This window comes from Myotis nattereri, assembly GCF_964212035.1.
Source record: "Myotis nattereri genome assembly, chromosome: 19".
NCBI lineage: Eukaryota > Metazoa > Chordata > Mammalia > Chiroptera > Vespertilionidae > Myotis > Myotis nattereri.
In genome coordinates, this window is record NC_138095.1 from 11,929,517 (window position 1) to 11,941,650 (window position 12,134).

General features: G+C 43.5%; 1 protein-coding gene across 3 annotated transcripts in view; it reads right to left on the reverse strand.

Annotated features, from left to right (window-relative positions):
• CLIP1 (CAP-Gly domain containing linker protein 1) overlaps positions 1-12,134 on the reverse strand; it is an 88,480-nt gene that overhangs the window by 60,895 nt on the left and 15,451 nt on the right. For 2 of the 3 annotated variants that reach the window (XM_081113559.1, XM_081113560.1), the window contains exons 2-3: positions 4,500-4,694; positions 2,247-2,818 (exon numbers count right to left, since the gene is read on the reverse strand). In XM_081113559.1, the coding sequence (XP_080969685.1) occupies positions 2,247-2,818; positions 4,500-4,584 (657 nt within the window). In that variant the 5' untranslated portion in view covers positions 4,585-4,694. Of the gene's footprint in view, positions 1-2,246; positions 2,819-4,499; positions 4,713-12,134 lie in introns of those variants that run through there. The other variant, XM_081113558.1, reaches the window with a different exon arrangement.

The following is a 12,134-nucleotide window of genomic DNA, read 5'->3' on the forward strand; positions in this document are numbered from 1 at the left end:
CCTCCCACACGCACCCCAGGCATGTGCCTTGACCAGGAATCGAATCCTTGACCCTTTGGTGCACGGGCCAATGCTCTAACCACTGAGCAATAAAGGATAGGGCTCCTTCCTAATTTCTTAAGATTGTATACTGTTTGTTTTTTGTCTTGCTTTTTAATGCTAAAGGCATTTATTTCTACTTTTTTCTCTGAATATAACTTCTTATGAGTTTGGGATAACACATATTTCCCCCCTCATCCAACTGTTTAATCCTTTGTTTTTATAAAAGTTTAAAAACATTTTGCCCTGCTGGTGTGGCTCAGTGATTGAGCACTGACATATGAACAACCAAGATGTCACAGTTTAATTCCCCATCAGGTCACATGGCCAGGTTGCAGGCCTGATCCCCAGTAGCGGGCGTGCAGGAGACACCTGATGGATGTTTCTCTCTCATCAACGTTTCTATCTCTCTATCCCTCTCTCTTCCTCTCTAAAAAAAAAAAAAAAAAAACCAATAAAAACATATATTTAAAAAACTGCTTTAACAGATAGGGTGGAGTCTACTATATGTTAGCAGCTAGCTTGCTCATGCCCACGAGACTCCAGTACTAGATGTGGCACATCTGACCTTCTAACACTTTTATGGCATTTGTGGAATCTACAAGCAATCATCTCTGTGACACTGGCCTCAGCTTCCTCCCCACTCCTACACCACAGCCTCCAGAGCAGGTCGGACCAACAGCATGCGAGCAGAGCTCAGCACATTAGCTAAGGATGATGAAATCTCCTCCGCGAATCTGCTGAATTCTTTGCGGGTGAGTCTAAGTCACTGTCATGATGACTGTTCTTCCAAGAGGCATCTCACAGGCTGTGGGCAGTAAAATCTCCAAGCAAACCATGGGCTTCATTCGGATCGGAAGCGTTATAGAAAATCACCACAAGCCCAGCCGGGAGTGGCTCATCGGTTGAGCGTCAACCCAGGAACCAAGAAGTTACCGGTTGATTCCCGGTCAAGGCATATGCCTGGTTGCGGGCTTGATCCCCAGTGTGGGGTGTGCAGGAGGCAGCCAATCAGTGATTCTCTCTCATCATTGATGTTTCTCTCTCTCCCTCTCCCTTCCTCTCTGAAATCAATTAAAATTTTTTTTAAAAAAAAGAGCAACTGGAAAAAAAAAATGTACTCAGTTGATTTTTTAAAAAATCACCATAAAAACAGACTGGCAATACGTCTCTAGATGCAGGTAATACCATATACATTTACCCTCGGGGGGGAATGCCATGCCACTACATTTGTTTACTTCCCAGAATGCGCAGTTTTCTTATACTTCCCGCCCCCCCCCCCCCCCCCGCCACACCAAACCTAAAATTCCTTTTTTTATATATGTGTGTGTGTGCTTTTATTGATTTCAGAGAGAAGAAGGGAGAGGGAGAGAGAGAAATATCAATGATGAGAGAATCATTGACCAGTTGTCTCCTGCACACCCCCTACTGGGGATCAAACCCACAACCCGGGCATGTGCCTTGACCGGGAAGCAAACCCCCTTAAAAAAGTAATGTGCCGAAACCGGTTTGGTTCAGTGGATAGAGCGTCGGCCTGCGGACTGAAAGGTCCCGGGTTCGATTCCGGTCAAGGGCATGTACCTGGGTTGCGGGCATATCCCCAGTAGGAGATGTGCAGGAGGCAGCTGATTGATGTTTCTCTCTCATCCATGTTTCTAACTCTATCTCTCTCCCTTCCTCTCTCTCTGTAAAAAATCAATAAAATATATTTAAAAAAAAATAAGTAATGTGACAAGGGCAGATGATGTAGAGCAGATATTCTCTTAGGAACTCTATTTGACTAGAACTTGAATTGATTTTTTTTTCACTTTAGTTGGTGGGGAAATAGAGGTTCTTGTGCATCATTAAAGCAAGAAAAAAACGTTTTTTAAAACTTATAAAGACATCTAAGTCCACTTCTGAGCCTGTTTTGTCAAGTAAAATTATCTTAATATTTATAAGTTATAAACTCATTCTTTTGGCTAAACTGGGAGATAAAACTAGAATCTTCACGGCAAACTTATACTCACAACCCTTTTCAAACTACGTGGCGAGGTTCTAATTCGCAGCGTGTTTACACATCAACTGAGCCACTAAAAAAGCTGCTTCCTTTCTCTGTTAGTGAGTGGTCATTCCTCCAGAACAGACTCTAAGCCTGTATTTCTAACCACTCATCAGTGATTACTCCTCAGTTCAACACGACGACTTTGGAAGGTTTCTGGACTCACCAGTACTCTGTCTCCAATTTTGAGTTCTCGCTCTCCTTTCTTGACCGAGCCAGCCTCTGAGAGGTTGGAGATGGATTCACTGGCAGTTTTTGTGAGGTTGCTGATGGGAGGTGTAGCTGAAGGTTCCTTTGCTGTTGGCTGGGACGACTTCTGGGGAATATGTGAGGGGGTGGCTGGGGAGGAGGCTGTCATGCTGGCTGCAGAAGTGGACAGAGGCGAGGTCGTTCTGGAAGCGTGAGTTGTCTGCAGGCCACTGGCTTCATCTTCAGCCTGCACTTTCCTTGTCAACTTGGAAGGTCGGGTGAATATGCCCTTTAAAGGTTCACACTGGAAATACCGGACTCCTGCCACTGAGCCATCATTCTTGCCGATGGGTTCATCTAGAACAATCCCGGCCCACTGGCCTGGTGCGAACTGAGTTTCACCCAGAAACTGTATAAATCCAGGCTTATTTCCGTTCACCCAAACTCGCTCCCCAACTCGGAAGTCGTCCACAAATTCCTCTTGTGTCTCAGAGGCAGGCGCGCCTGATGCTTTTTCACTGGATGTTGCTTTTTCTGCTGGAGCTGCGACTGAAAACACAAGAAATGATCAAAGAGATTCGGTGTCACACTCAAGCAGACCTGAAGGGAAATACACCAGAGAAAGCCAAAGTGCCCTGTTTTTCTTCCTTCACTTCTTTTTTTTAGCCAGGAGGCAAAAACTACTGGCCCCATCACTACCATGTTCAATGCTGTTGAAACTCAGTGAGCTGATGAGATTTAATCCTTACCTGCACTTAAGAGAGGATGAAGTTAAAACAAGAAAAAAAAAATGTAGTCCTTGCCCAGCCGGTGTGGCCCAATAGTTGAGCGTCGACCTATGAAAAGGAGGTCATGGTTGACTCCCAGTCAGGGCGCATGCTCCATCCCCAGTAGGGGGAGTGCAAGAGGCAGCTGATCAATGGTTCTCTCATCAGTGATGTCTCTCTCTCTCTCTCTCTCACCCCCTCTTCCTTCCTCTCTGAAGTCAATTTAAAAAAAAATTTTTTTTAAGTAGTCCTTTTCCAAAGTTCATAATGCAGGTCTGATTTCATTCTTTCCTCCACCCGCAACCCTGAACGTCATGAACAAATACCCGCTCAGATCCACTGAGATGGGCTTCATTCCCACATTTGAGTAGTCAACGACAGCTGACAAGGCTAGGACCATTTGATCAGAGACTGGCATTCGCTTGGATGAAGGAGGGGTCTGTGCTGTGGTCCCTATCATCATTCCTCCAAGACAACCAAAGAGACCCATTCCTTTGCTGGTGGAGATGGCGGTCACAGCGAGGCAAGAGAGACAGCATCTGGCCCCATTAAGGCAAGATGACCTTGTGCAATCTCTACTCTGCGGTAAAGACAGAAGTTACATTTTGCCAGAAATGTGATATTTACACTGGAAACGCATTCATACACTCACCCAGCAAGCATTTAATCAGTATTTGGTGTGAACTGGCAAAGCAAGCCCACATGCTTCATCACTCTACCATTTCCTAGGCACATTGTGATCTTAAGATGTCACACAACCCCTCTGAGCTCAACTTCTTCATCGGTAAGGGGGAAGTAATATCTATCTTGAGGGTTTTTTAAATGAAGATTAAATGAGAAAACGTATTTACTCATGCTGCACATGAGCTCTTGCCACTCTGGGACGAGTCCTAGGCACAGGTCTAGGACAGAGCAAGACAACGCAATCCATGCCCTCACAGGGCTCAGTCTAGAGATGAGGAGACAGGCAGTAAATAAAGAGACACAGCCGCTCGTTTCAGGCAGTTCAGGTGCTGTGGAGGAGACCGCGCCTTTGGGCAGAGCAGTCAGGGAAGGCCTCCTGGAGAAGGTGACATCTGGCCCAAGACTTGATGAATAGAAGTCAATTGTGCCAAGACTGGGGACAAAAGGGGTCTGGCCGGCCTAGAGCAGATGCCCAACATCTCCGTACACTATGCTAAGGGAGTCCTCAGAGTTTCGATTTGTAAGGATCAAACACCCACGGTACTTAATTTGACAACCTTTTTATCACCTGACACTAAATCAAGTAAAGATAACCTACAAGGGAAACTCTTCACTGATTCAGACTTTTAGCCATAAGATGCTATTCTGTTCATCAAAACATTTTCAAATATTTTTCAAGAATGTGAAGTTTTCTAAGATTATCTTTTTAAAATCTTCACACTGAAGCCTTCATATGGGGCTATAACTTCTTTGCTGTGGAGGAAAACATAAGGCATTACCAGCAGTGGGTGTCTTCAAGGCTGTGCTGCCAGGCTTGAGGATCTTGGTGGGGACCTTGAGCCCGCTTGGTTTGAGCGCACTCATTGTCCCCGGTACAGCAGAGCTGCGCTTCCCGTGCCTGCTGCCACTACCTGTCCCCGACCATGAGTACAGCTGTGGGTGCTTTTACAGGGAAGTCGGTCTCTGGGTTAAATCTGCAGAGAGAAAAACATATAAAGAGTTTAGAATCTGCCGAAGCCGGTTTGGCTCAGTGGATAGAGCGTCGGTCTGCGGAATGAGGGGTCCCGGGTTCGATTCCGGTCAAGGGCATGTACCTGGGTTGCGGGCACATCCCCAGTAGGAGATGTGCAGGAGGCAGCTGATCGATGTTTCTCTCTCATCGATGTTTCTAACTCTCTATCTCTCTCCCTTCCTCTCTGTAAAAAATCAATAAAATATATTTTAAAAAAAAAAAGAGTTTAGAATCTATAGAAGAAAAAAGGTAGATACAACAGTTATTATTAAAGCAGCTTTCACAGCCTCAACTTTTTCTTATCTATGATAATAAACCATCGCTGCACTGAACCTAGGAACCTAGAAAATTCTCTAGATACTAAAAACACAAAATGCTAATGAGATGAGTTTAAAGCAATTTACTATCCTGAAGATAAGTAGCTAACGGTAGCAATATATTACACATGCAAAGGGGAAAAGAAAAAAAGATGGTTGGTTTGGCTCAGTGGATAGAGTGTCGGCCTGCAGACCGAAGGGTAAGTACCTTGGTTGCAGGCTCCTCCCCAGCTGGGCCCTGGTCAGGGCTCATGCAGGAGGCAACCAATTGATGTGTTTCTCTCACATCGATATTTCTCTCTGTCTTACCCTCTTGTTTCCACTCTCTCTGAAAAAAATCAATGGAAAAATATCCTCAGGTGAGGATTAAAAAAAAAAAGGTGTTCTTGCCCCACTAACAAACTGAACATAATTGAATTTTTGATGCCTATGCTCACTGAATCAAGAGTTTTGGACCTAAAATAAGACAAATTACCCTTCTTCTCCACCCTTTTCAACATGTAAGGACCATAACACACAGAATATTATAATTTAGGAATAATTGTTACACATATTATTATCCCATAACACATAGAATATTATAATTTAGAAATAATTTTTACACGTATTATCCCATGTGAGCCTTTACGACACTGTGGATTAGCTACTATTCTTTTTTTTTCCAATATATTTTATTGATTTTTTACAGAGAGGAAGGGAGAGGGATAGAGAGTTAGAAACATCGATGAGAGAGAAACATCGATCAGCTGCCTCCTGCACATGTCCCACTGGGGATGTGCCCGCAACCAAGGTACATGCCCTTGACCGGAATCGAACCTGGGACCTTTCAGTCCGCAGGCCGACGCTCTATCCACTGAGCCAAACCGGTGCTGGTAATTCTTATTCTTTCTTAAATGAAGAAGCGCCTCAGATTAACACATGTATTTTTCTTTCATTTGGCTAAGAAGCAGATGTGAACTTGAGTATGATTTTTTATAGTTCTTACAAGAGATCATAAACAATTAAAAACACTAGTACCAGCATTACTAAAACAACCTACATATGTAAAGCACCAAGAATTCACAAAGCACACATATAAGTCAGTCACATTATATTATAATCTTGCTTTCCAAACTACAAGATGGCAACATCTATATATATAAAAGTCTAAGCGACCGTTCAACCGGTAGCTATGATGCACAATGACCACCAGGGGGCAGACCCTCAACAGACAGGCATGGAAACATGGAACAGACTAATCAATCTCAGAGGGAAGAGGGGAGGGAGGAGGGTGGGAAGAAATTACCAAAGATCTTATATGAATACTAGAGGCCCAGGGCACGGAGGTCCCGCGGCCTGGCCTGCAGGGATCGGGCCGAAACCAGCAATCCAAAATCCCCCAAGGGGTCCTGGATTGTGAGAGGGCACAGGCCAGGCCGAGGGACTCCACCGATGCATGAATCCATGCACTGGACCTCTAGTCTATACATATATACATGCCTAAGTGACCATCGACCAACCGTTCGCCCAGTAGCTATGACACGCAATGACCACCAGAGGGCAGACGCTCCAACCAGTAAAGGAGGGAGCCCAATTCCTCGTGGAATCGGCCATGGGTTATGTTGCTGCTGGGGCACTGTGGGCCCCTAATCTGCTTCACCCACACCCCGGACCCAGAGACCAGTTTCGGCCCAATCCCTGCAGACTGGCCAAGGGACCCCACTAGTGCATGAATCTGTGCACTGGGCGTCTAGTATAATATAAACACCACCCCAGAATCCTGTATTTACACCACTGACTGATGCCACAGTTCTAAGATTTTTTTCAAGCCAAGAACCACTTATAAAATGCTTATCTCTAGAACTCAACTCACTTTTAAACAGTCAAAAATAGCTACTACTTTGCTTGCACGTTCTCAAAAGGGAGAAGCAGGAAGAGCAATCTACTTCTAAGCACTGAGTACATGTTAGGGAAAGGGATTCCAGCACGCAGATGGCTCAGCTGCACAGTCCTTCTGACTCTCTTCCTTCTCTTGAAAAGGTATATGGTTCCACCTAAAAAACAGGGAAGCTTTGTTGCTAAACATCAACACTAGGCGAACAGTGCTATTTATTTCTGGGTAACCTACAGGTTTATTTTAAGAGACAAAAAAAGCCAGGCCTGAAATAAGCAAAAATTGTGAACTAGATATAATATCCTAGTTTGTGATTTAACTCTGAGATCTGATCTAAATAACAAATTCAAAAGGGCTATAATTTATTTCAGGGAAGCAAATAACCTTAGAAGACTTACCCTCTTCGGTAGTTCCAAAAGAAGAAATATACTTTTTATATGTCTTGAGAATGTCAGCTTTACTTAAACTTAAGATTCCAGAAAGCAGAACTATTCTCCCACCTGTGCGCCCCCAACCCCCCAAAAAAGTGTCCTACCCTCCAGGAAGTCAAAGTTTGGTACACATGTGTCTAGCATGTTAGATGTTAGAAAATACTAGCATCTGGGGAGATTTCAAGTGATCAGAACAATGCTCGAACATAGTAAACACCACAAATGTTAGCTATGATTGTTTCCAAGAATCCAAGCACCCCACTTTCCTCTCAGATATAACCTCTCTCACTACACATTTGAACAGGAAAGCACATACAAATCTGTCTTCTGTTCTAAACAAATTTTCAGAGGTTGGGGATATGTTCAAGACCACAGCCTTCTCAAGACATAATACATATGCTTACTGCACTTATTCCTCTTAATAAGCAATCACTTCAAATATGTCTCATAAAGGTAAGAATATTAATAATATCCAGATAAGAAATAAATTCACTTGTATTAAAAAAAAAAATACAACACAATGGGTTAGTTACCAGGACCCTGAAGGAGGGGGAGGGAAAAAATCCCATGACTCGAGGAATGAATCCCAAGTTTGGAGGTGAAGCTAGGGCCATCTGACACTTGATGCAAGGCACACAGAGAGGTTCCCGTTCCAGCTGATCCAGGAGACGACCGGTGTCAGTTCAAAATGCCTCTGGGATCAGCCCCCTCTGCTACTACTCACTACAGTTCACACACCATCAAAAACCCTGGTTGAAACCATTTTATGGTGGCTTAAAAAAATCACTAAATTTTTTTCCTGCTTATGAAATTATACCCTTCCACAAAAGAGATCTTGCAAAGGGAATGGAAACTCAAAAGTTAAAGATTCAATTCTATTCTTCCTGTATAAGAATAAATGCGAAAAGCACAGAATTGTTTTTTAATAATGAAAACTGATCTACAGCAGTTACATACTGTCCCCGTAACTAGATGTTACTATTAAATCAGCAATTTCATTTCTACAACCTCTGTGGACAGGATGGCTCATTTCTAAAGAGCTGTGTTATAGACAACCCAGTTAGAGACGCATTTGAAAGGGAAGACACCTACTGAATCCATACAGGGCTCCTCGTCTCAAAGCAAGTAAATATTTTAAGACTACAGGTCTTACATGTTTAAGAAAATTGGGACGTGTGACTGTTATGGTGGGAGGGGGATACGGAACACAGAGGACGATGCTCAAAATCGGGATGCTGAGTCTCTTTAATACTGACATGCTATATGCAGGGAGAAAAAGAGAACAAAACAGAAGAATGGGGGGCACATAATCTCCCAACTTAAACTCACAGAATCAAATTTGGAAGGAGGGTCCAATATCTACTTAAATAAAGGATTGGAGTAGATAATTTATCAAGTGCTTGCACAATCCTTAAGAAAATTATATGTATTAACCCTCAGAGAGTAGGTTTCTGGGTATTTGTATAAACCAACACCTTTTCTTCCAACTCCAACTAAAACTTGTACAAAGAGCAAAGCAATATATATTAAAAGCAAAAGGGGGTAACTTCTCAATTGTGATGCATGTGATTTTAGGTTTCTGGGTCATAAATAATTGATACCACTGATAACCAAGGCTCATCATTTCAAATGTTTACTTTCCTGGTGCTATAGATGCATTTGCACTGAACAAAAAATGTTACGTTTATTTGCAGAAACGGGAAAACTGATAGCAAGTTTCATAGCAAATAGAGCCAATGGTTATTGGCAATAGCAATGCCATTGCCATAGCAAATGGTTAACCACATACTCATTCACACAGTAAAACACCTCTGCGCTACTGGTGAGTTTTCTATTTTTAAACGTCCTGCCTGAGGACATTTTAAAACAGTGATTTTCATTATACCATCGTTTTCAATAAACTATGGAGGGCCTAACATCAATGTCTTTGCTTTTTATCTACAGGAAGTCACAGAAAAGTCAACACAAATCTGGCAATATGGGACAAAGCGGTACCTCATGGTGTCTGGAGAACCAGGCCAGGCCTCAGCTCAGATCCTGCCAGAACATTTTGAGCAACCCTGGCTGTGAGGTCATGCTGCTGACCTCACAAACAGGAATTCTGATGCTGGTCTAGGCTGCAACCTCAGCACTTTAAGGAAAAACCAGAAGGTCCTGCATCCCTGGATCTAGAACTGATGACTCAAGAAATGTACCTTCTCTCCCAACAAGTGACCCTCCCATCCCAGATCAGCAGCATTTCCGCCACTGCTGGCCCGGAAGGCAATGCAGGTAAGCAGAGCACAGCACATCCACCTGAGAACTCAGCTCGCTCCCAGGAGTGTGATTTTATATCTTTCACGTTTGCAAGTTTTCATTTGGGTTCAGTTTGAAACACCTTTTATTAGCATTCTCTCCTTGAAAATTAAGCTATATTCAAGAGGTCTGAAAATTGAGTAGGAAGTAGTCAGAAAGTTAAGATATTATCCCTGCCTCGCCACTCTAATATACCACAAATTTTAACCAGCCTCAATGTTTACTAAGGGTAAGGATTATGATGTGTAAGCAAGAAGTTCATTCCAAAAATGCCAAAAGTGGTGTGTGTGTGTGTGTGTGTGTGCGCGCGCGCATGTGTTTTGAAAAATAAAAATAAAAATGCCAAAAGTGCAAACCTCACCATGACTCTGCAATAGGCCATCTTTGCTGAGAAAAGGCAAAATCGCCATGTTATTATTGTTGTTTTCCCCTCCTCCCTAGTTGTGGCATTTGCAAGCCAGCATAAATTAATAATTAGTGAAATTTTATTAATATTTCTAAGTAGTTAAAAATTCTGAAATCAGAAGGAAATATAATAGAGGATTAATAATAATTATTGCCAAGTGCTAGGATTACTGTTAGTTTTTATATCGTCTTTGTGTTTTCTTGGGTTCTCAAATTTTATCTAATAAATAGGTATAATTTCATAAGAAGAAAATGTAATGATTTTTGAGCCACAATAAAATAGCTTCTTCAACCAGGGAGTTAGGAAGCAGACTCTACTGGACTGCTTTCTTTCTTCTCCCCCCCCTCCCCCCCCCGCCAAGATTTTTGTATTTTTTAATTGATTTTTAAAGAGAGAAGAGGGCAAAGAGACAAACATCGCAGTGAAAGTGAAGCGTCCATAGGCTGCCTCCTGCACGCCTCTTACCAGGGGTCGACCTCGCAACCTGGGCATGTGCCCTGCCCTGGGCGCAGGAAGATGCCCAACCAACTGAGCCACACCGGCCAGGGCTCTATTGCGCTGCTTTCTGCCTAGGAACATAAATGCGGCACCAGGCCAGGATGAGGCGTGGGTACGCATGCGCAGCAGGTAAGCTGGGCACCAAGCCTCCTTCTTCCTCAAGTAACAGGCCACATTTCCCTGCTGCCTTTGCGGCTCAGTGAAGCCACGTGACTGAGTGCTAGCCAATGAAATGAGAGGAGCGTGTGAAATGTGCACCACTGCTAGGCCCCTGCGCTGGCCCGATGCAGACGGATGGGCGATGTCAAAAGCGTGCACTGAAGATGGTGGGGGTCACAACGTGGAAGAAGCCTGAACCCCTGAATCCCACCTCCCCTTTCCCTCATCAGGAAAAACATACCCCGGGCTTTTCGGAAACTGAAAATAAACTTTCACCTGTAAGTCACTAAAATTAGTGGGGTTTGCCATAGCAGCTAGCTTATCTTACCTAATACGGTGGCAAAAAGATTTAAAAAAACACAAAACTTTGCTCGGAGCTTTGCAATCATCTGGGCTAAGTAAATTGCTCAAAGAAACTTTTGGGATAAGCACCTGAGCTAGAAATGCTTCCTAGCAAAAAAAGCATAATTACACGAGTAATAAGTAAAAGTGCCACAGCCAACTCAACTGACACAAGGAGACTAGTGATGAGTGATCACTGTTCAAGTCAGGTGGTGGCACCGTTCCCTCTACTTTTGTCTGTTAACATCTTTCACACAAAAAATGTTATTGTAAAAGGAATTTTTGTAAAATCCAAACCACGCTACCTTTTCAACCCTCATCACCTAAAAAACGCTTAAGCAATTTACAGAAGTAAGAGGTTCCTCAAAACAAGCAGTTCCCCAAAACAAGCATCATGTAAATTATGGTCAAATAGAAACAAACAGTAGTCTCCATAATTCTTAAGGGTTTGTTTGTTTTTTATTTGTTTTTTACTCTGACCATTTAAAAATATGTGTGGCTTAAAAAACACACAAATGTATGAGAGAGAAAGTTAGACTAGGAAATGAACACCAGGATTTTGTACCAGCTGGATGACCTCCAACAAGTACACAACCCCTTCCGGGACCTCGATATCCTCATCTACAGCCTGAGGATACTGATGAGATAAGATCCATTTCTAACGCCATCCTTTTGTGGTTCCAGTTTTGGATTTCAAATCAAAACTCAAGTGAAGGGCAAGGATTCAAGTGAAAGGGAGGCGATAGATGCGGCAGCAGGTAAGCGGAAGCCTCTGCCATCCGTGCAGAACGAATGGAATCTGATAAGATCAGCCTCCACATCACCTGGCACCCTCCACTGCAGGATCCGAGGCAAATCACACTCCACACTCCACCTCAGTCCCCTCCGAGTCCACTTCGTCCCCTCAGCAAAACAAACTGACTCCTTTATTTACTACATCCGGAAATTCTGCTGGGAGGCAAGGGAGAGTCGAAGAATTGGCAATGAACTTAATCTGCCAGGAAGGAGTTCCATGCTGGGCCTCCAGGAACAGGGCTGTTGGGGCAGTGGAGGGACCCCGAGGAACTCCAGCAGCAGGCAG